Source organism: Brienomyrus brachyistius, chromosome 12 (genome assembly GCF_023856365.1).
Source record: "Brienomyrus brachyistius isolate T26 chromosome 12, BBRACH_0.4, whole genome shotgun sequence".
Lineage (NCBI taxonomy): Eukaryota > Metazoa > Chordata > Actinopteri > Osteoglossiformes > Mormyridae > Brienomyrus > Brienomyrus brachyistius.
The window spans coordinates 4,259,990-4,283,460 of NC_064544.1; the positions used below are offsets into that span (position 1 = coordinate 4,259,990).

The 23,471-nt window shown below is 47.9% G+C and overlaps 2 protein-coding genes across 4 annotated transcripts; both read left to right on the plus strand.

Annotated features, from left to right (window-relative positions):
• Positions 1–1,004: 1,004 nt before the first annotated feature.
• Positions 1,005–9,553, plus strand: klb (klotho beta). The gene is made up of 6 exons (XM_048971645.1): positions 1,005–1,055; positions 2,844–3,647; positions 4,554–5,067; positions 5,172–5,437; positions 5,963–7,133; positions 8,707–9,553. Exons 1-6 carry the CDS (start codon positions 1,005–1,007, stop codon positions 9,135–9,137), a joined length of 3,237 nt encoding a protein of 1,078 aa, XP_048827602.1. The 3' UTR covers positions 9,138–9,553.
• A 4,102-nt stretch (positions 9,554–13,655) lies between these two features.
• Positions 13,656–23,264, plus strand: ube2ka (ubiquitin-conjugating enzyme E2Ka (UBC1 homolog, yeast)). Of its 3 annotated transcripts, none has more exons than XM_048970061.1 (7): positions 13,656–13,904; positions 17,407–17,500; positions 19,017–19,075; positions 19,864–19,946; positions 20,140–20,239; positions 20,431–20,559; positions 21,138–23,264. In XM_048970061.1, the coding sequence occupies exons 1-7, from the start codon at positions 13,776–13,778 to the stop codon at positions 21,210–21,212; spliced, it is 669 nt and encodes a 222-aa protein (XP_048826018.1). In that variant the 5' UTR covers positions 13,656–13,775; the 3' UTR covers positions 21,213–23,264. The 3 variants fall into 3 exon arrangements, with proteins under 3 accessions (XP_048826018.1, XP_048826020.1, XP_048826019.1); XM_048970063.1 differs by having other exon boundaries at positions 13,662–13,838; XM_048970062.1 differs by having other exon boundaries at positions 13,807–13,941.
• The last annotated feature ends 207 nt before the right edge of the window (positions 23,265–23,471 follow it).

Below are 23,471 nucleotides of genomic sequence, written 5' to 3' on the forward strand. Positions count from 1 at the left end.
AAACACACACCTGTCTGGCATAAAAGTATACCGGTTTATGGATTTTTAAGGAGCAAATTTACATGTCTGAATATTTTTTCAGGCTTTCAGACTAGCTATTGCATGTTGGCCTCCGTGTTGAGTAGAGCCGATACACATTGGATACAAATACACTCTAATAAAGCAATAAATCATGTGATCGGCTCACACCTCCACACCTGACACACAACACACAAATAAAAGCTCATTTACCCCTTCTCTAAAATTCAGAGGAAAAAGTTCAGTAAATACCTTCTCACAAAAATGTGTATCTGCATGCCCCTCATCTACGCATCAGCTGTGGCTTATCTTGGTGAAACATCTAGTTGGGGCGGAGATCGAGAGGTATCAGTGCTATAACAATGTGCAGATGTAGCCCTCATTGTGTGTTCTGGGACAAGGAACATAATGCATATCTGAAGGTCACCGTATACAATATCTGCTGGTCTTGGATCAAGGTTCAGTTTGCATGACGGCACATCGGGTTCAACACCGACGATGTTATTGCTCTTTTCCTCTGTAATCTCGATGTGCCAAAGTCAGGTGTTTATCTTCCTGTGTAGGATCTGAGGTCACAGGCTCCGCCTTTCTCTCTGGCGAACACATCTGATTTCTGTGTACTTCCTTGCAGACTTTGCCTTTGGGCCAAAGGAAATTGTCAGGTGCTGCAGGACATGTCCTTTGCTGTTTCGGTTTGTAATTGAATGCAGGGCATCCGATTATGTGGGAGGTAAACGTCAGTAAGGATATCAGTAGAGCTGTACCCCTATAAATCAATCCCGCCTTCGTCCCACATTTCTGCTGCGTCTTGTTTGAACCAAAACCTGATCCCCCCCCCCCCCCTACAGCCAAACTACAAGGCCTGTACCTGGTTCCTTATTGGTGTCTGTGAAGCAGGAGCCATCAGTTACGTCTGGTATTGTGGCTGCCCATGATAAGATTGGTTTATGAAATCTGTCTCAGGTCAAATGCAGCTAATGGTCCGGATGGGCCTGTCTCTTGTGTCCTACATCAGGCGTTTCCAGCCGCTGGGCCGTGTAAGGCTGGACGTTTGAGGGATATGCTCGTTAATTTCTAGAAACAAAGTATATATTTATAGGTCACGTCTGGCTTTGTCAGCCCTGACATTCAGGACTGCATCTGAAAAAAGATGGAAGCTGCAAAGCTTATGAAATCTGGTCCATTCATCTAACCCTGAAGCCCCCGTCAGTTGAAAAGTTCTAATGGTCTGTGAAATTTTTGCACAACATAAGCCGGCCATCAAAAGGTTGGACGGCCCTATCCCATCCTACATGACACTTAAAAAAAAATCACCTGAACATCACTTAGTACCGAGCAGCTATCACAGTCTACCTCATAATCATCTTCTGGAGAAGTTTCACTAGATGCGCTGATTTCTGTGCTAGACGTGAGTCCGGATGGCGAAGGCTGGTCTCGCGGCTTGGCTGACGTCACCCTCATTAATGCACTCTACCCAAACACACCAACACGGCTGCGGACACACATGCCTTGTGTATCATTCGGCGAGTTTGGTGAGGAAATGACAGAGTATGATCCACAATCTGGGCCGTGAAAGTGCATTAAAGCTCATTAGGTTTTCAGTGTCAGTCAGATAAAACTGTCAGGATTTTTTCTTTAAAAAAAACAAAGGCTTTGCCTTAAGAATATTACGGTACAAAGTTTCATGCTTTTACAAAATAAAGGGAAACTGATTTTGCCAGTACATTATTATCTCTTGCATTGAACTCTAAAGCTAATTTGTTTCTAATAAAACCTGCAAACCTTGTTTCAGTTAAGCTTCCAGGGACCTCGGATAAGGGGAGGGGCAGTGAGGGTCCCCTCAGGAGCACAAAATAAAACGATGATTTGAGTGCGGTGCCCCTCAATCCTGTTTAGCAACATCAACCCTGTTGACTGTCTTCAAAGTTCAGTTTCACAACGATCCGAGCTCAACTTTGTCCATAAATCTATACGTGATACGTGGCTGTTTGCATGTGACCAAGCATAGTTTCTATAGCCATTCCACGGGTATCGTACAGATATTCGTGGTAGGCGTTGAGTCGGGTGGGTGGGCTGCCGTGTTCTGTTCTCATTTTATAATCATTAGCTAGCTGGGTCTATTGTGATTATTCATAGGTAACACAGATGAAACCTGAATAGTGACAATAGGAGAAGAGGTGGGGTCATGGGGAGGGCGTCTTCAAACGCGTCACGCGCACAGACAGGAAGCAGCATCTGTGGTGAGGATGTTGACTTTACAGAAATGGTGAGTTCACATCACTGACGTAAAACGCAAGCCTCTTTGTCAAGGTGTTTCCATTTATCCTTGGTGGCCCTGGGGGGGGGGGGTGGTGGGGGGGGCAAATAAGATCTGAGAGAGAGAATCACAGAGTTAGAGAGGCAGAGGGAAAGATGGAGAGAGATGGCTTAATAGTTAGATAAGGGCAACCTCAATGGCAATTTAACGAGGGAGGGAATGATAGATGGCACACGGGGAAGAGAAAGTGTGACAGAGAGAGGGAGAGAGAGAGAGAGAGAGAGAGTGTCAGCAGCTGGAGTGGCGTTGATCTCCTCTGTTCTCCGCCATCGTGGAGATCAGAGTCCAGGCTAATCATTGACAGAGTCATCCTCCTTCCACGCTGTCGCAGAGCCTGATTCCTACCCTTGGTGTAGATGGGGAAATGCAAGCAAGGCGAGTCCCCAGATGGCGACTGAACCGTGACCCGTGCCGCTGTCCTACTGCAAGACTCCCCGGGATCCATCGGTGTGCTGAGGCGTCGGCATGGCCCTGGGCGGGCTCCCCTTGACTGCTCTGTCCCCCTGAGTGGGACCCCATCCCCATTGCCTCTCCTCGCAAGCCCTCCACCCCCAGCATGCGGCGTGCCCCGAGCGGGGTTTGCTCAGCCGGGCTGTCGCTGCTGATGCTGCTTTGCTGCGTTGGTGCTGCCAGGGCGGCAGGCGAGGGCAAGGCCGTGTGGCAGCTCCCAGCGGGGGCTCTCAGCCCCTTCAATGCCAGTCAGCTGTTTCTCCACGCCACCTTCCCGCAGGACTTCCTCTGGGGCACCGGAAGCTCAGCCTTCCAGACGGAGGGAGCCTGGGACAGGGGTGGAAAGGGACCCTCCATCTGGGACAGCTTCACTCACTCCCACGCCCGATCCCCTGGAGAGACGGCCGACGTGGCCAGCGACGGCTACGAGCACTGGGAGGACGACGTCACCTCCTTGAGGAGCCTGGGGGTGCATTTCTACGCCTTCTCCATTTCCTGGGCCAGGATTTTCCCGAACGGGATTGCCTCGGAGTCTCCCAATGCCGCCGGCGTAGCCTATTACAGCCGCCTCATCGACCGATTGCAGGAAGAAGGGATAGCGCCGGTTGTCACCCTGTACCACTGGGACCTCCCCCTGAGCCTGCAGGAGCGCTACGGCGGCTGGCTGAACGGCTCCCTGGTCGACGTGTTTGACGAGTACGCGGCCTTCTGCTTCCTGGTTTACGGGGACCGCGTGCGCTACTGGATTACCATGCACAACCCCTACCTGGTGGCCTGGCACGGCTACGGAACCGGTCTGCATGCGCCGGGGGACACGAGGGGCCCTGCGGCCGCATTTACCGCCGGCCACAACCTCATCAGGGTACGTCCGGGCGGCCGCGTCTGCGGGAGTAACGCAGCTGTGTTTCGCAATGCAGGCTCACCGTGCAGATTAGCTACAGCAAAACAGATCACTGGACGTACGTAACAGTTTTATTACCTTTAAATAGTCTGCAGGGTTTGCAAACTACCCCAGTGCTTTTGATGTAGCTGATTTCAGGTTGGTAGGTTTTACCAGTATCGTTTTCCTTCTATAATTTTATTATAATCATATTTTCATTGTGATTGACACAATTTCCAAAATCATTAACGTATATTTTTCCGTTCGTTTGAATGCTAGTTAGCTGACTTGATCGGTGGGGTTTGTTTATTTTAAGCATAACAATGTTCTTTGCATCCAGCCATGGGACAGGAGCACAAACTTGACACATTGCAACACTAATTTGCTGAGTCTGTCAGCAGTTAAATGCAGTGGGGTGAAGCAGCAACACCCCCCCGTGTGGTACATCCCATGGAGGAACGGCAATAACACACACAATGCCGATGCTGCCCGGAAGCAGGCAGAAAGGGGTGCTGGGGGTCAAAGTCTGGCTGGGGAGAGGATTATTTCTGAAGCGGAGCCGTGTGAACGTAACAGGTGATGCTGATTGAATCAGCGCCTGTGTTTTCTGAAAGGGGGCTCCGGAGGCTCCGTGATAAACGTGACCCACGGCTTATTGTTTTAAGCACTGACGTGATTTAGCGTCTCTTGTAGTTTAACCGATGAGTGTTACGGCGTTAAAATACAGCATTAATGCAGTGGAGCGTTTCAAAATAAGGAGCGTGATAATAAAGTATCTCCTGGCCAATGGTTGTGTTGATCCTAGCTGCCTTTTGGCTTTGACATTTTACACAGATAATTAATAAAGAGCTATGCTTTTCATTTTAGTTGTTTACTCTGCGTTTTCAGGCTCATGCTAAAGCATGGCACACATACAACCGGCGGTTTCGCCCCCACCAGCGGGGTATGGTGTCAATTGCCCTTGGCAGCCACTGGGTGGAGCCCTACAAGGGGCAGGACTGGCAGGCGAACGTGGACCGGTGCCAGGAGTCCATGGAAGCAGTGCTGGGTTGGTTTGCTGAACCCATCCATGGCGGAGGCGACTATCCAGCCTCGCTGAAGAACCGACACCAAGATCTTGTTCCCGAGTTCATGGAGGCGGAGCGACAGCGGATCAAAGGCACGGCTGATTTCTTTGCCCTCTCCTTCGGGCCCAACAATCTGCGGATGGTGCAGAACCAGGTCCGGTTTGGCCAGCAGGTGTCCCCGGACCTGCGTCGGGTGCTGAGTTGGATCCACCTGGAGTATTACAGACCGGACATCTTGATTGTGGAGAACGGCTGGTTTTCAGACGCCGCTGTGGGAGCGGAGGACACTGTGGCCATCTACTCCCTGAAGAAATTCATCAACCAAGTCCTTCAAGGTAAGCAGAACCGTCTCCCTGTGCCCGGCTGTCCACTGTTTCTCTGAAACCTTTCCTGTGAGCTCTAACCCCTCGCATCTCGATGCTCCTTTACACCCTCACAGCCATCGTCCACGACGGTGTCCGCGTGTTCGGCTACACAGTGTGGTCGCTGCTGGACGGCTTCGAGTGGAACTACGGCTACGCGATGAGGCGTGGCCTCTTCCACGTGGACTTCCTGCACCAGAATAGGACGCGAGTACCCAAGACGTCCTCCTTCTTCTACAGTCGGGTCATCGCCGACAACGGCTTTCCTGAGGAGGAGACGAGGGACGTTCGGGGTCACTTCTCCTGTGATTTCCAGTGGGGGGTGTCAGATTCCACGCTGCAGGTGAGTGGGTTGAGACCTCAGCAACCGCAAATTCCGAAAATCCAAAAATAATGCAGCACAGGGGATCAGCAGTGAAATCCCAGCGTTTGATACCTACAAATCCCATATTTATTTGGTAGATACTTCTGTTCAGAACAGTTTGTTTAGCTTTAGCAAGCTTAATCAGTTTGTAATCAGTGGTCAAACATAAGGGACCTGGTAGGGATCTGAACCCAAAACCAATACTAATAACAAAGAACTGTATCAAAGTGTATCCTAATGGGGGCAGTTCGAATCTCATCCTTGGCAGAATAGTCACATGTCTATTGGCCTTTGACCCCCTTGAAATACTGCAGGGGGGGGCGGATACATGGCCTGACGCTGCACTTAGACTCCAAGCTTCTCTCATCGCTCTACGTCTGTCTCAAAGAAGAGAAGATGGGTTACATGCAAAGCACACATACTGCTTCATTTCCTGTCGCTTGCTGGCTCCTTCCGTGGCCGAGCTGCTTACGGAACTTTCCCCGGGGTCACTCTCTCCCGCAGGTTAACTTCAGGCCCTTCTCGCCGCAGTTCACGGACCCCCACCTGTACAGATGGAACCTGACCGGAGACGGAGCTCTGCGGCCCGTCCTGGGGGTGCAGCTTAAGACGCGTGGGGCCCAGTGCACGGATTTCCTGGCCATCCAGCGGCACGTCCGGCTGCTGGTCGCTACAGGAGCCACTCACTACCGCTTCTCTCTGAACTGGTCCCTGGTGCTGCCGCGGGGCGACCTGTCCGTCGTCGACATGGAGGTCTTACGCTACTACCGCTGCATGCTGAAGGAGCTTCGGGCGAGGAGCATTCAGCCCATGGTGACGCTCTACTACCCTACCCATAATCCCCCGCTGCTGGGTCTTCCCGCATCCCTCCACGACTCGGGTGGCTGGCTGAACCGCAGCACCGTGGATGCCTTCCGGGATTACGCTGAGCTCTGCTTCCGCGAGCTGGCGGCCTGGGTGCCGCTCTGGGTCACCATCAACGAGCCCAACCGGCTCAGCCAAGCCTACGACGCCGCCGACTCCTACCTGGTGGCCCACCACCTGCTCCAGGCGCACGCTGCAGCCTGGCGCCTTTACGACCGGGAGTTCCGTGGACGGCACGGGGCCCGGGTGTCCTTCTCGCTGCACGCCGACTGGGCCGAGCCCGCCAACCCCTTCCTGGAGTCCCATCACGCGGCCGCCACTCGTTTCCTGCTGTTCGAGATGGCCCTCTTCCTCGACCCACTCCTGCTGGCACAAAGAGAAGCAGGAGGAGGAGGAGCAGACTACCCAAGAGAGGTGAGGGAGTACCTGCAGAAGAAGAACCGGCTGGGCCTGTCGGTGGGAACTCTACCCCACTTCACCCGGGCTGAGGAGACGGAGCTGCGAGGGGCTCTCGACTTCATCGCCGTCAGCCACTTCACCACCCGCCTGGTGTCGCACCACCGCGCTAACAGCAGCCTCCAGCAGTTCCCGGACCACGACTCCCAGCTTTTCCTGGACCCCACGTGGGCCTCCTCGCCCCTGGGCCAGGCCCTCGTACCCTGGGGCCTCCGGCGGGTGCTGTGCTGGTTTAAGAGGCGGTATGGCGACACCCCCATCATTGTCACGGCCAGTGGAGTAGATGACAGGGCCTTCCGAGATGACCAGCTAAGGCAATATTACCTACAGAGCTACCTGCAGGAGGCGCTCAAGGGTAAGGCTGGTTATTTTTTGATATGTAGCTTTTTACATTTAGCTATATATAGTAAATGAATTGGAGCATGTTAGCATGGGACAGAAAAATGGGTTTCACTCCTGGAAATACTGCACAAGTGCTGGACTGCAATGAGAGAATCAATCAAGTATAACAAAGTATCGAATATAACAAACTTAATCAGTCAATGAAGTAAAATGAAGTATCAAGTATAACAAACTCAATCAATCAATCAAGTATAACAAAGTGTCAAGTATAACAAACTCAATCAATCAAGTATAACAAGGTATGAAGTATTACACTCTCAGTCAATCAAGTATAACGAAGTATCAAGTATAAGAGAGAGGTCTTCGCTTCAATACAGTTTTATTAGAGGTTTTCACCTAACACAGACACATTTCAGAGTAATGCCTTCTTCATCTCTCTCTCTCTCTCTCTCTCTCTCTCGGAATTTTGCTGGAATCTCATGTGTTTTTTAATGTGACGCCTCAAACCAAAGGTGTCTGTTTACCCACGCAGACACATTCTGGACTCATAAACACCAACCCATGAAGGACCTTTGAAATAATAAAGGCAAAGCTGACACAGAAAGATAGTATATGTGTGTAAATCATGATGTGGACATCGGCTCTCCTGCTCCGCAGCCAGGTTTGCTGTGTTATCAGTTAACGTGGCCTACAGACACACACACACACACACACACACACACACACACACACACATACACACACACACACAGACACACACACACACACACACAGACAGACACACACACACAGACACACACAGACACACAGACACACACACACACACACACACACACACGGACAGGTTTGTAATGTCTTTGTGGGGACTCTCCATTCATTTATAATATAATAGGTTTTCATCACATTGTGGGAGACCTTTGGTCTCTACGGTGTAACATAAACATAACCCAGACGCACACACGCACATTTTGCTTGGTTACTTATGGTTATGGTTAGAGCTGGGTAGGGGTTAAGGTTGTCATAGTTAGCGTTAGCATTTTTCCCATAGAAGGATAAGGATAGGTATACCCGACATGTGTGTGTGTGTGTGTGTGTGTGTGTGTGTGCGTGCATGCACTTGCTGGGTAAACATATCTTTATGGGGACCGCTCATTCACACACACACACACATATACTATAATGACTCCAAAGGTAAACCTACCTCAGTGTAAAAATAAACAGATTTTGACGAGATTAATGTTCAGAGTTTGAAAACACCAGAATTCCCATCTTTTCTGCCTTTCATCACATAAATCACATAATAGTGTACAGAGAGAAACTTAATATGCATGGAAATTTTTTCTCCAGAAGGTAGAAGGAGGTGCTTAAGCCGCTCTGTGACCCGCAGAGCAGACGGTTTACGTTTCTCTCAGACGCGGTGTCGGGAGAGGCGGCCAGTGCTCTGTGACCATATCAAAGTGGGTGGTGTCACACTGGTAAGAGTGGCTACCACAGACACTGACTGAAAGGATTAATATGATCTTTATGTGGCTCAGCAAGGGACTGATATTACCCCTAACAGCCAGCATCTTCTCTCCATCCCCCAGCCTACGTGGTAGACGGCGTAAACATGGAGGGCTTCTACGTCTGGAATCTCCAGGACCGCCACGGCCCCCGTTTCGGCCTGTTCACGTCCCCCGAGCACCAGTCCAGCGCCAAATCTTCCGTCGCTGTGTACAGGGAGATAATCGCCCAGCGGGGTTTCCCGGCCAAGCAGAGCCGTGAGCCCTGTCCAGAGGCCGCGGCCCAGGCGGACTGTGCAGCGTGCGGCAAGATTCTGGCAAACAAGGCTCTGCTCTTCTTCGCCATCTGCCTCTTCCTCACCTTAACCACACTCGGGCTGCTCGTCTTCAATTCCACGAGGAGGAAGAGGGCGCGGCCTTGCTCTGCACCCACCAAACGCCAGCAGGGTCACTGGAACAGGGTTGCCATACATCACGTGGGTGACAATTTCCATGACAACGGCTTAAAGCAGTGAGACAACCTTTATCTCTTTGGTCCACTCCATCGATGTTTATTTTTACTTCACTCCAGGTAGCTGTTGGATACTATGCAGGACTGAATGCCCATATCTCTATATAGTCCCAGTACACCGATTCCCCCTAACACTGCAGGGTGTTTGTAAATCACCTGTAATTAGTTTCTCTATGTATTCTAGTTTTTAATGGGAATATTAATGTTAGGGTATGGTGCTGCAATTTTATAGAAATATAATTTTGGAAAAACGAGAAAGTTAGACAGAACTGATGAAAATATATTTTGCGTTAATCTGGTGTCCTTGGCTGGTGTGTTTGCAGCACTCTCCCCGCAGGAGGTTTTATTATAAAAATTGAATATGCCTCTCATTTGCATGCGGGTTTGTGCAATATATGTATAGTTGTTATTATTGTAGTATTGTTCGTGAGAGTTAATTCCAAATGTACTTCACATCGCTGTTTTCGTGTTATTTAAAATGAAAACGACTGAATAATAAAGTCCCGCCTTTGCTGTGAGCAAAATGAACCTGAAGGTCAAATGTCTGCGGTGTTAGTGTGCCCTCTAGCGGTAACGTGTTCAACTGAAGCTAACGGACCATATTAAATTCATACACACACACACAAACACACACACAATTTTATAAAGATAGATACCTTATTTGGTATTTGAACCGAATTTGAACATTGCGTATTGCGTCACTTAACATTAGGCTACGTGCAGCAACAGAGCCCCACAGCCTGAGTCTCTGGCTTTATCCACAGATTGTTGACGCCTCTCGTCACTTCTACACTGTTGTCCCCGCGCTAGCACGCTTTTCTTTTCACCTGTTGAGGACATACACTATCAGGGTAGCTAGAAGATGGGTTAGACAAATTAAGAGATATTTAAACGCAAATTGCCTGAAGAGTCGTTTCTAAGCTTTCTAGACCTAGAATATTCCATATTTCTGTTACCTAACCGCTTAATTAATAGTAGAATCACCCGCAGGCCGTTTCTGTGGTACATAAATTATAATTGTGCTCCATGTGCGGTACTTACGCTATTGATTTAACAGTTAGTCTGTTACCATTCATTATTTTCTCCTATTTAGAGTCCGTTAAAAACACAGATCTTGGTATTTCATTCCACGGAATTTATCAAGCTACAATAGTATAAAGCTAAAACGGCCTAGTCACTAATTATTCAACATGTAGTATCTGTATAAAGAATTGAAGGGCTATTAAAATTCCTAAACTTAGAAAAAAATATAACTTATATTGCATAATTAATATTCTTAACTGCCTCACATCGCCGTTGTTCGGGGGTCGAATCCCACTTCTGCTCTTTGTGTGACCTGTATTTCCACTTATGTAGCTCTTACATACTTACATACTCTAGTCACCATACAGCCCTGCACAGGTGATCAGTCAAAGCAGATTCAGGACAGGATCCACATTCTAATGCAGCTAGACTGATGTCCTCGTCATCGTCATACAGTGTCCCGTTCAGCAGCCTCTGCCCCTGACCCAAGAAGATTCATGTCCACCCTGCAGCACCATGCGGATGGATAAAGGAGAGTCGGCAAAAACAGTCCGCCTCCATTAGGGGGCGCTGTCCAAATTAGAGAATTCTCTTTCACACACAGTGAAAGTGACAGGAGAAGGCACAAATCAGGGCCTGATTCATCTCATTATCTTGTATCGCCTAAACATTAATTTATGATTATTCATAGCTGATCAGTGCGAGCATATATTAAAGCCTTCCAATTCAGACCAAATTCCCGGTGCTAAAAGCACACCCTAAAAGAAATCTCAGCTAAATCTAGGGGAATTGTGGGTAAGAATATAGAATAAAGGTTCCCGGTTTGTTTCTGCAAGATGCCTGGTTCGAAGTCTTAATTGATTAATAATACGAATAACGAATACGCACAGAAAACGGTATAAATGGGGACAGGGCAAATGGAGTGCTAAATGTGAATAATAATCAATGGCGGTTTCCTTGAGATTCGCCACAGCAGGGGAGACAGGCTAAATAGGGGTACCCTGGACCGAAATTAGCAACCAGTGGAAAATGTTTAGGACTTCAGTGCAATGAATATGTCAATATGTACTATATTTATAGTGATGACTAATACATGCTCAGCTCTGGTATTATATCGGGGGAGGGGGGTGGTCAAGAGTTTGCTACACAAAAATTTGATAAGCAATCGTCACTGATTATAATAAATGCGAATAGCATATAAGGTAAATTTCTGGCCAAGGGAATCCGGACTCGGTTATGAGAATCGTACAGGCTTATTGGGTCACCTGCACATACTCCAGTTTTTCACATAATGTCCTCCTGAGATACAGCCACCTAATCAGCCCAACGCGGATTTATTAGGTATTAGGGGATTTCAAGGGAAAAGCTTCAAGAAATATTTTACAGTGACCGCTAAAGTGTAAAATACGAGTCTATGTTTAGGCGTTGGATGAAAACAATAGTGATCGTTTTCTATGGATAATGGCTACTAGGTGGCGCTAAGCAGCTTTAGCTTTGCGAATACGCGGAGAGGGAAAATATGAACTTGGCTGCGTAAAAACAGGAAACTGCGCTCCGTTTGCTTTCCTGTAACCTGGCTGCGGTTCCACCTCCACCGAAACAGGAGGATAAGCTGTGTGGGGAAACACAGCTTACGCGTGCGATTTTTGTCTGCATGCAAATGAACTTCTTTAAACTAGGATTTTACTCAACAAGAGCATGTGAGATTAATCTGTACTTTTAGTTTTTTTTTCACTCTTACTGAGAAGGGAATGAATTATTTTCAGCAGGGCGCTATAATATATTACTTGGATTTTTTAAATGCAGATAGGTGTAGGTTAAAGCCCAAAATTTCCAATCAGTTGCCTCTATTACATTCCATACAAAACTTTACCTGTCGCCCCAGTGAGTACGAGTGTAAGATCTCAGAATTTATTTCACATTTGAAATCATGTTTTTGCCTGCAAGTCCTGCTGTGTTAGGATTGATTGCGGCTTAGGACAGGCTATAAGAGGAGGACTCTGCAGTGTAAGATTATCTGTCACTTCCAAGTCGGTGTGTCAGGTGTGTGGGTTTAATGTACACCGATATGAGTTACTCACCTCAACTTGTCAGTGTTAATAAGACGTGAAATTCTCCTCCCTCAGAAGCTGGCTCTGTAGAACTTCAGGCTGTGGTCAATGTATATATTTTTTATTATTTCTTGAAGATCACTTATGTAATACTCTTCAAGTAAACACGCATTAGTCATCAGGAGAAAAAAAGATCAAGGTATGCATTAAAACTTCTGTTCATTAAAACCTTTCCCGACCTCAGACTATCCATCATTCCATCCAACTTCCAACTGCATATCCTGGCCCAGGTCACAGAGAAGCCTGTGGGTACATCGTGGGCAGGACTCAAGGGCTTTCAGAGATTCAGAGAGTGTATTTGTCAAGTAAAAATATCAGAAAATAAGTAACGATAGCAAAACTACTCAGGTAAATCAAAATGATTCTCTTCAATAACATTACAAAAGAATCTTACATAGTCCTGTTTTTATGAAAAGGATATCTCAAAATTTTACCCAAGTCATCAACATCTAATGTCCTAGAGTAACGTAGCAGCTCTCCTGTGGGGTGCTGAAGGTCCAGCCTGCATTCCTGATCGCCATCACGGCTCGGGGGCATTTAAAACCGTCTAGCTGATAGCTGAGGATTGATTCCTGTACAGTACAATCAAGGACGAATGTTAAGAACCACAAATCAATAACATTCTGAGAATTGTGTAAAATATATGAACTGCATCTCTTGATAATCTCGATTTAATCTTTTATGAAATTTTACATTTTCAATTGAATGTTGTGGGTGGTATCAGCTATATTGAAGCATATCGGCAAATACATTTTATTTAATAAAGAGATGCGTTTGTCCAAAGTGATGTACATATAACGATTAGAGAGTAGGGTCAGTGCTCTTTGCTCAAGAGCCCAACAATGATATTTTTCATCTGCTAGCCGTGGGATTTGAACCTGTGTTCCATACATGGAATTCATTCCATGATTAATTTTCAATAAGGCTTGGGGTCGCAGAATTTTCCAGGTGAACAATAGGCTTTTTGACAGCAACAAAGACGGAAATTCGGACCATTTCTAGCTATTACTATATTTTGTTGCAGAAATCGGCAGTAAGAGGGATATTGTCAAACCGCGGAGATCTATATTCAACATAACACTGAAAACAGCGTACTTTCGCTGTGCCACAGCTGTTATTAAAACTCATTATTCCTTATGGCACACGTTTAACAGGTGAAAATACAGGGTTATGGAGGGTTTGGGACAGACAAAATGCAAAAAAAGGCAGACAAAGACCCGGCTGGACGGAACATGGCAGGACCTGCATTGTAACGCATGCGATGGGGAATAAAATGAATGCTGAGGCTCGCAGTAACCATTAAAAAATACAGATAAATAGACGGTGCGAGTGCAGGGCGCACAGAGGGGAGCAGAGGCTCCGGTTCCTCTTTAAATAAAAAGGAGGGGTGGTGAAAAAAAAAAGTGAGAGAAAGGGGGGGAGAGAGAAGTGAGAGACCGAAAGCGGCTGTGAGGGATACGAGCGAGGAGCTGGAGACGAGGGAGGCCCGACCAGCACACAGCAGCGCCATGGCCAACATCGCGGTCCAAAGGATTAAGCGCGAGTTCAAGGAGGTCCTGAAGAGCGAGGAGGTTCGCCATGTCCCCCCTCCCGAACCGGCTACCGAACCGGGCCGGCGTGCGCTCCGCCCGGCCGGGGTGGGCTCGCCGGCGTGCGGTTACAAAGACCTTGCATGTGAGGTGTCCGGATGCTTTTTTGTGCCCAAACTGGCCGTCCTTATCTAATATACATTTTTTTAGCAAAAGTGCTCGAAGGGGGCTGTGGAGGGTTTCATTTTAATGCGGGTCAGCCTGTTTTCAGTGTCGACACCGGCCCGGGGCTCGGAGGCCCGCCTGCCGCGGGGGTTGCGCAAGAGCCGGTCTATTCTTGTAGGAAACGCCGGGGATTCAGGGTGCACTTAGACCGAGGCCGCGTACCGGCCGTTCCAGCATGCCGACGCGGCTTCGGTCGCTCGCACTGTGCCTGTCTGGGGAGGGGGAGGCTCGGCTGGACCACCAGGGACGACGGCGTCCGGCAGGGAGAAGGTGGGATTTATGGGTCGCCGAGGCGCTTATCTCCATCGCGGCAGGAGCCCGGTAGCCTCCGGTTTGACAGAAAAGGCGAGACGAGGCTCCTTCTGCGGACCTGAAGCCTGACAGCTGCCTGAAATGGGGACTTTCATAGGCTGACATATTATCTGGTTCATTAGTGGGCCACCCGGGCCAGGCCGTCTCCTGTCTGGAGGACGGTAGCCTTACGGTCGGACCCCCCCGGTCGGCAGGGCGCTCGGCCGGTCCGCTTCCCTGACAGCCCCCGCCGAGCACTATCTGTCGGCACCGATCCCATGTAACGATCCGCTAACGGCGAGTTATGAGCAGCTCACACCCGGCCGGAGAAGGTGATGGGAGGCGGCGACCCGGCGCAGTTCAGGTCCGCTGCTTTGGGGCTTTTTTCTTGTTCTTTATTGCACGGTTGTCGGCATGCATGCAGCATTATTCGGCTGCAGCCTTTACATGCACGGTCCGCAGAATGGGCTGCGCACCCACGGGCCTTCCTGCACAGGCCGAGTCCCAGCCTCCGTGCTCCTGCGAACTGCATACCGCAGTCTGACAGCTGCGGCGCCCCTAATTAAAATGATTCCCATTTAAGTGTGCGAATCCCCGTCACAGCCCCGCTCCTCTCCCGCCGTTTCTCCGCATTATTCCTGCGCCTTTCTGCACATCCATTCCATTTTAACATCCTCACTCTCGGCTAAAATACGTTTAATATTTAATCAGCGTGTCTTCTGCCCCCTGACTTTTACTTAGTTGTCAGATGTTTCTGGTTTTGCTGCCGCTTGTCTTGGGTGTGATTCACGTTCTAGTGCTGTTCCCAATATTACTAGAAAACGGCTCTCATCGAGATGTTTACTATGTCAGGGTGAAGTTGTCCACATTTGTTTGTTTTTCTTGTATATATCGAAGTGGAAATTTGGGTGAAACCAGTGCACTTGATCTATTGGTACTGTCACCAAGATCAATTAGAGTGGCAATTTGAACCTGTTAAAATGTTTCTGGAACAGCCTGGGAGTGGTACTGGTTTTCCAAATGGGAAGATTGCAGTTCCTGTACATGACGTTAAATCTTTGTACAATCAATGAGAATTAGGCTGTTATTTCCTCCATAGCTGTTACTTGTGGAATCGCAGCTCCATGGATTTAATTGCAAAGGAGTGGCCCTTTAATATGCTCATCCAGACACATCTTTCACATAAAGCTGCAGTGTGACCGAACATCTTGCTGCCCTGTGCTTTCGGTTGCTTGTTAAGAGGGGCGACATAGTACATTTTGGAGTTTTGTTCAGAAATCAGTGAAGCTGTGTATGAGTTGCAGAAAGGAAGATTACAGCAGGGGCCACCAACTTTTTTGAAACTGAGGGCTACTTCTCAGGTACTGAGCCATACGAAGGGCTACCAGTTTGAAACACCTTTCTTAACTTCATGTATAATAAATATGTTTTAAATGCTTTTTAGAAAAAAAAAATTGTAATTTTCAAATCTATATGAATGCAAATGTGATTAAAGAAAAATAGCAACAGGATAAAATTCAATTTTAGACGCTGCTCACTGGTGAGTTGTGCTATTTTTAGAACAGGTCCACGGGTGACTCATGTGGTCCTTGGGGGTGTCCTGGTGCCCGTGGGCACCATGTCGTTGACCCCTGGATTACAGTTTTATTGGAGTGAATCGAGCAAGGAAGTGATTTGTTGAGTTTCAGGGTTGTCGAATTTGTCTGCATTTGTCCCTGGGTGTCATGTGACTGACTTGGCACTGATGCCTGCGACGCTTTGACAGAATTGTACTACAGAAACTAACCTTAGGCTGGCTTTTGTTGTCAGCAGAAAATACGGACATCTGAGGTGCTTCTTGATATTGAGAAGAGAACACATTTGCACTGTGGAGTGACCTGACTAGTCACTAGGTGGTTCCCTCAGATGTTAGGTGCTTCAGCATGATTGGCTTAAAGCTCCTTTTGGGAGGTGGGGCAGTGATGGTGCTCCTTAAAACAAATGTGTGATGTGCATGCCAAGTGATGCTTTAGCACGGTGTTGCCCAACGCGGTACCTCGGGGACCCACAGACAGTTTACGTTTTTGCACCCACCTGCACAGTGCACATTTTTGCTTCCTCCCAGCTCCCGTTAACGTGGACTGTCTGTGGGTCCCCCGAGGGCCAGATTGGGAAACACTGCTTTAGCAGAATGAGACATCAGGCTGCTGCTGTGTGATCCCTTCAGGGACGCGACACTTCACATGCTTATCCAGCATGTGGGCCGTTAACCACTGGCGTCGTTCTTGGTGTTTCATTAAGCGGCTGTGTTGTTTTGTGAAAAGGCTTAATTTCACATAGAAGGACTCATTGCAACGTGTGATATGCTGATATCCCTGTGAAATAGATTAGTCTGTTGCTGTTTGTGTTATAAAGTTGATGTTATTGTCCTGCACACTGATAATAATGAGTTATAAATAGTATCTGTCCTAACTTAGTAATGTTCACTTTTCCAGCTAGTTTTTATAATTCCACAGGATTTACATGTTTGATCTTTATCCTGCCTACACAGAAAATTCTTATTGAAGGGAATGGGGCAGCTATAGAAGCTCTGGGTGATTCTCCTGTGAATGTGGGTCATTTAAATAGCACATGCTGAATGGGTCATTAATATCTGGCTACTTTCTATGTGTTTGCATTCATAATTTTCCATTAAGCACCCTTTACATTCGTTTTAAATCACCGGCCTTAGTCCAGCCCACAGCAGGATGCTGTTTGTAATGCGAAAGGTTTACAGTCTAATTCTGTTGGCACGTTTGTGCTTTTAAGTGATGTTTTCACTGTGGTGGTCTAATTACACCCACTGAGTGGTTATTTGTATTTTCATTTTTTTCTCCCTCGATTTTAAAATGATCACAGAATGCTAATATACCGCCACCTGTCACGCTACGCAGTTGAAATACCGCTGTGTACTCTGACTTAATGCAGCTTCCGATTTCCTCATTTTTCAGTGTAATACATTATACTCACCGTAAGATTTCTGGCTACTATGGTGGCTTAATGTTTTCATTGGGATATTTCTGCATCCTCTGGGTGTCACTCATCTCTGTCTTCGTTCTGGTGTTTCTCTCGACAGACGAGCAAAAACCAGATAAAAGTCGACCTCGTAGATGAGAATTTCACAGAGCTGAAGGGGGAGATAGCGGGACCCCCTGACACGCCCTATGAAGGTGAGTGGACCCCTCTCTGTACCTGCCTTCCCCGCTGTCGGGTATGTGTGTGGTTTTCCTAGCCGCTGTGGAATTTCGGAAGCTGTCCTTGTCGGTTCACATTTCACACCGGAACCTGCAGGCCTTCTCAGTCTAGGCAGTGACGCCTGCGGATGTCGTGCTGATCCTCTTCTCTTTCCGCCTGTCACAAGTGCTATAGCTACATTTTTTTTTTAACATTAAAAAAAAATATTTTAACAGGCTTTTATCTAAAGCAATGTACCATTGAGAAAGCAGGGTAAGAAGCAGGGTAAGACAGACCTTGGATCAATTGGGGGTTAAAGGTCTTAACACAGGGGAGAAGCAGCGGCATCACTTTGCCCTTCCTGGGATTTGAACCAGCGATCTTCCGTTCACAGACACAGCGTCATAACCCACTGAGCCACACACTGTCCCCACATGCCCCCTGCCTAGGAGTCACCCTGTGGGGGCCAGCTGCGTGCTTGACTGGGGGGTGGGGAGGCTTCTGATGCAGATAGCGCTCTGTGGGGTGTTGTTCTGGGTTCTGTTTACACTGAAACAGCAGCAGAGGGTAGAAGGGTCACTCTGCGCCGAGAAGATGGGGGCAGATAGCCACCCTCTCTGGTTTAGTGTACAGGGCAGTAGTGCACGGTGGTGTCTTGGTGGTCTCTTTTCAGGACAATCCCATATCAAAGTTGCCGAGGGTTCGATTAGTGGGTAACTGTTAGAGACACTTTGCTTGCAGCTCTAATATTCTGCCTTTTGCCAGTGACATGATGGTGTAACTGCAGTACGCATAGCAGTAGAAGCGACTTTGTGTTCACTTCTTTCCGTGACTTAAATACTGTGTAGGATGGGCCTGCTAGGCTTTGGCGGTGTCTGATCTTTCATGCCGTCTTACCATCTCGACGTTATGCTCTGGTATGCAGTGTCTGCAAATAACAGTGCGATTCTGGTATTTTTATATCTTGCTGATAAAACTAGGCGAGTGCAGGGGAGGAGTTCCCAGCTGAGCGGGGAGGGGGCGTGGGATCCCACAATAAACTTTGGCCAAATGGAGATCACCAATAAGTTTAACGTTTATTTTTTAAATTTATTTTAAACTCTGTCATAGGAAACAAAACTTGGCAATTTTAATGATGGTTCTTTTACAGGGTTATGAAGTGTAACCATTCTCGTCCTGGCTGTTAGACTCACTCACAGACAGTGTGAGAAATTTATCAAAAATGAGTGAGGAGGAGAAAAGCGAAGAAAATCTGGTTACAAAAAGACATTGGTCTTCCACTGTATGGATATACTTTTGGATTCCAGAGACGATACTGAGCAAAAGCAAGTGATTTGTCGGCACTGCTTTGTGTGTGTTGTCGCGGCAACGTCACTGGCTTCTTTGACAGACACTGTTGGTAGAGTTCCAGCATCTTGCAGCTCCTCTAAGCAGCTTAATGCGAGTGTGCGTTAGGGTTCTGTGTATTTGCACTATTTCACTTTTTAACTTTACCCCGTTTCCCTTTTGTAGGTGGCAGATATCAACTAGAAATAAAAATTCCAGAAACGTATCCATTTAACCCTCCAAAGGTAGGTGTCCGCAATGGTTCTCTCTGAATTTTGCTGATACAGTAAAATCCAGTTATAACGGACTTCAGGGGACCTGGCAAAACAGTCCATTATATCCGAAGTCCGTTATATCCAGAGCTGCTGTATGCCCAGAACACAACTACAGGACACCATTTACTCATGCCACACCCCAGCAGACACACTTGTGGCATAGATTATTATATTGTACATCTAGTAATCCAACTTTACCTGACCAGATGCGTAGCTATTAATCCCGACTAGGTATCTGCGCTGGATATCACCGGTGCGGCGGAGCCTGCATGTCCGTTATAGCGAACGAAACTACAGCTAAAAGCGGCCCTGAGGACCAAATTGTTTGTCTGTTATAAGCGAAATTCTGTTATATTCGAATCCGCTATATCCGATGCTTTTTTTTTTTGCGTGTTCGTAACGACACTCGGCCGGGACCAGTGGACCTCGTCTGTTAGACGAGTTAGTCCACTATAACGGAATTTTATTGTATGTGAGTGATTTTAGCTAATTTTATTATTTTCCCCCTCCATTTAAAAAATAATGGTTACCTGTTCTTTGTCAGGACCAAACATCCACTGCCTGCAGAGGGTGACTGTCAGGTTGATAATGATTTTACATGTAAACGCAGTGTAGTCATCAATTTTGGATTTGTATGCTCTTCCTGTTTGACTGCTAACTGTCCCCCCGCCAGCTTCCCTGGGGTTTAGGTCTGACCCCAGTAGCCACACTCCAGTATCGCGGCGTGCTTGACTCTCCCGTCCTTCTCTTCTGCACAGGTACGCTTCATCACTAAAATATGGCATCCGAACATCAGCTCGGTCACTGGCGCCATATGCTTGGACATCCTGAAAGATCAGTGGTGAGTTTCCCTTCCACGAGAAGCACTCGGTGATAATGTGTAATGAAGCATAGAACAGGCCACTTTCAGAGTCTAAAATGCAGTGAGGTGTGTTGAATCGGGACAAGTGGGACAATAGTCACGGAGGAGGGACCCCAGAACCAGTGTGCTAAGAGAATACCCCCCCCCCCCCCCCCCCCCCCATACACCCCAGGGCAGCCGCCATGACGCTGAGGACCGTGCTGTTATCACTGCAGGCATTGTTGGCAGCTGCAGAGCCAGATGACCCTCAGGACGCAGTGGTGGCAAATCAGGTGGGAGAGGAAAGTGGGAGGGACATATGGGACAGAGGGTTACTCATTCGGGTGAAATTTATCCTGTGTTTATGACTGACATACAGGCCACAGAGGTAATGCGCAAGGTCTTTAAAATATACAGAAAATGTTCTGATGTGACTTTTAAGGTGTGGAACTACTTCATTAGAAACTGCCATCTCTTATTCCAGTACAAGCAGAATCCAGAAATGTTCAAACAGACGGCCCGACTCTGGTCTCACGTTTACGCCGGGGCACCAGTCTCCAGTCCCGAGTACACCCGCAAAATAGACAAGCTGTGTGCAATGGGCTTCGACAAAGTGAGTACGGCAGGAGATGCAGACCCCCCTACCTGTCCCGGGAGGGTGGGTGATAGCACAGATGCTGCTGCTCATTATGATGGTGGATCGCAGTTAATGTTGCACCATTGTGGGCACTACAACGGCAGATATATTTTTGTCTATTACCAGTGACCAGCTAGATCCGAGATCCACAAACGCGTGTGAAAGATGTCAGTGACATTTCACCTTAAGATGCCATGAATACATGTAGCGACCACATTAAGTAACACAGGCAGTGTGATGTCAGAAATGCAGCGCCGACTGCAGCATGCTTCTAAGTGATGAGTGAGCCGACGGAATCCCTCATCCTCCACTACAGAAAATGACTGATTGTACAATGCAGTCATGTCCATTTTAATGTAGTAATATATTTAGTTGCGGTACTGTTACTTTTGAATGTCGATAAAATGTGAATTTTGGGTGGTGTTGTCGACCAAGAGACGCATCGGACCGTCGTCTTGATTTTTAATGAACATCACCCGACTCCAACACTTGCACCGGCGTACCGTGCCCCTCTGTGCATGCTTGTGCTAAGAGGCTGTTCTCCCCGCCCACAGAATGCAGTAATAGTGGCCTTGTCGTCAAAATCCTGGGATGTGGAGACGGCAACGGAGGTCCTGCTCAGCAACTGAGTCTGTCCTCACCACACACACCAGCCCGAAGTCCAGTCTCTTACGTTTTGACCCCCTATACCCAGCCCACCTCCATCCACCAACCCCGCCCCAGGCATACCTGATCCAACTGGTTGCTCTTTTCTTGATTCTTACTTACAAGAAAATGTTTAGATTTTTAAAAACAAGAATGAAAAACCATCACTGTTAACTGATTACACCATCTAGCTTCAAGCTGAGACTGGGAAAAAAAAAGAACACAAAGAATTCATTTGTAAATAAAGGTATTGAAGTCTGTGTAAATTAAAAGAAATGGGGAAATACTTTAATTTTTCTTAATATTGTAAAACTATAAAATTCAGCTGTGCTTACTATGAAGAAAAATGCCCTATACTTTTATTTTTTGGCAACTATTTAAAAGCAACGTGACCATTTTATAGTGGAAGTATTTCTGAATTTCCAGCTTTGCTTTGTGGAGCTGTGCGGCGCCCCCGTGTGGCCTGTGGCTACATGGCAGGAGCTCGCCTGGGCTGCGAGCCCACCCGGTCCAGGAGGGTCGCACTTGCTCCCTATTGCCGGCTCTTTAAAACCTGGAATGCGTTCTACCAGCTGTCGTCCGATGAAGGCGGGGCTGCCCTCCCCTGGGTCCATGGAGTACCTGCGTACTTTCTGCGAGGTGAACCGAGCTTATGGCGCTCGGGGTTTCCCGAGTGCCGTTTCCGTGTCGTGGCGAGCCAAGCCGTCCGCTGTCCGTTCACGTCACGTCCTCCCCGGGGGACGCCAATTCGCATCCTCAGTGTATAATTCTATGCTGCAGCAGGCCTGGTCATGACAGGAAAGGCCACGAACAGGAACTGGGTTGGTTAGTTATGTTTGGAGAATGTGCTGTCTGGTGTGTCCCGACTCCGCCCCCTGTTCGCCGTCCATGTGGGTGTTACGTGCAAGAGGCCAAGCTGTCTACTTACTTAGGGGCCCTAACCCCCTCCCCCCCAGCAGGGCTGGGTCCCTTGTGTTTTTCTTTTTTATTCTTGCGTTTCTTAGTGCAGTAATAGGAGCCACAGGACTGAAGACATAATGTGATGGATCTCTCCTGTATGGGAGGGTGGGGCTGTGATTCTCACCTGAGATACTCATCTGGGTTCTTGTTTTAATGCAAACTTGGAACCTCAAATGTGTGCTGGAAGAGCAGAGCTGTTAAAGTGATGCCTTTTCAGTGCCAGGTAACTCGGACGCAGGAGGCACCGTCGTGAGCGAGCAGTTAGCAGTTTAGGCCTGGAGCTTTAACCTTGTGTCCACGACCAGATTCCGTGAGCTTAGCTGGTCTCCGTTTCTCTGTTAAGGTTTTGTTTTCACTTACACATGAAGGGACGCAAATACCAGCAGGAACTACTTCCCCCCCCCCTCTTCTTTTTATGGAAGTACAGCACTCTTCGAGTTACCATGCTGGTGTGTTTGTAGTGGATCAAAGGCTTTGCTGTCATTGGTGGAATCAGCGGTTCACAGGCCATCAGCCAATCCCAGCTTGCGGTACTGAAATCAGCTGGTATGTTTGTTGTCCTGCTGACCCAGCACTACACACACACACACACACACCTACACACACCTGCTGAATGTCTTCGGTTCTTGAATTAGGAGGTTGCTGTACAGCTTTCCTGAGCCGGTGCTACGGAGCACGTCTTATGCTGGAGAGTGCAGGGCTGACAGACTGCAGCTCGCTTCTACTGCACACCTTTGCAGACAGTCCCGCTCAGCCACACTGTACTTAACGCCCCCTTCTGTCTGCACACGGTAGTGCAAAGTGGGTGGTTTTCTTTTTTTGCTGTAAAGCTAAGGAATGTGTACTTATCTCATGTACAGCCTTTTGTTCTATTAATATATCCTTAGTATGCCCCCCACTGATGGCTGGAATTATTTTTTGTAAAAAAGGGAAAAAGGAAACAAAAACCCCCCAGGTCTTCCTTATTGTTGTATTTAGTATCTTGCACGAAAATGGGTTGCAGTTTATTTTTTTTTCTTTTCAGTTTGAATCTCCTCATCTCTTCTCAAAGTGAAATAAACAGTACAGCATGGTCACTCGTCATACTGTCGTCTTTAAGACAACAGCTTCCTCCCTGCGGAGAGCAGACAGGCCCCCCAAGTCGCGTTCATCTGAGAAGTGGATTAGCCTGCCTTTTCCCGCGATCACAGACTGGCGGAGCAATGCTCGATTACGTGCATCACGGACTCGCTCCCTGTGATCGGATGGTTCTCAGTTCAAGTCCCATGACTGGCAGAAAGGTT

Excerpts from the sequence above, each read along its gene's own strand:
- klb (XM_048971645.1), top strand. The coding sequence starts at position 1,005 with ATGGGCCTGTCTCTTGTGTCCTACATCAGGCGTTTCCAGCCGCTGGGC. Across the intron at positions 3,648-4,553 it reads CCGGCCACAACCTCATCAGG|GCTCATGCTAAAGCATGGCA; the intron begins GTACGTCCGGGC and ends CTGCGTTTTCAG. Across the intron at positions 5,438-5,962 it reads TGTCAGATTCCACGCTGCAG|GTTAACTTCAGGCCCTTCTC; the intron begins GTGAGTGGGTTG and ends TCTCTCCCGCAG.
- ube2ka (XM_048970061.1), top strand. The coding sequence starts at position 13,776 with ATGGCCAACATCGCGGTCCAAAGGATTAAGCGCGAGTTCAAGGAGGTC. Across the intron at positions 17,501-19,016 it reads CCCTGACACGCCCTATGAAG|GTGGCAGATATCAACTAGAA; the intron begins GTGAGTGGACCC and ends TCCCTTTTGTAG. Across the intron at positions 19,076-19,863 it reads ATCCATTTAACCCTCCAAAG|GTACGCTTCATCACTAAAAT; the intron begins GTAGGTGTCCGC and ends TCTTCTGCACAG.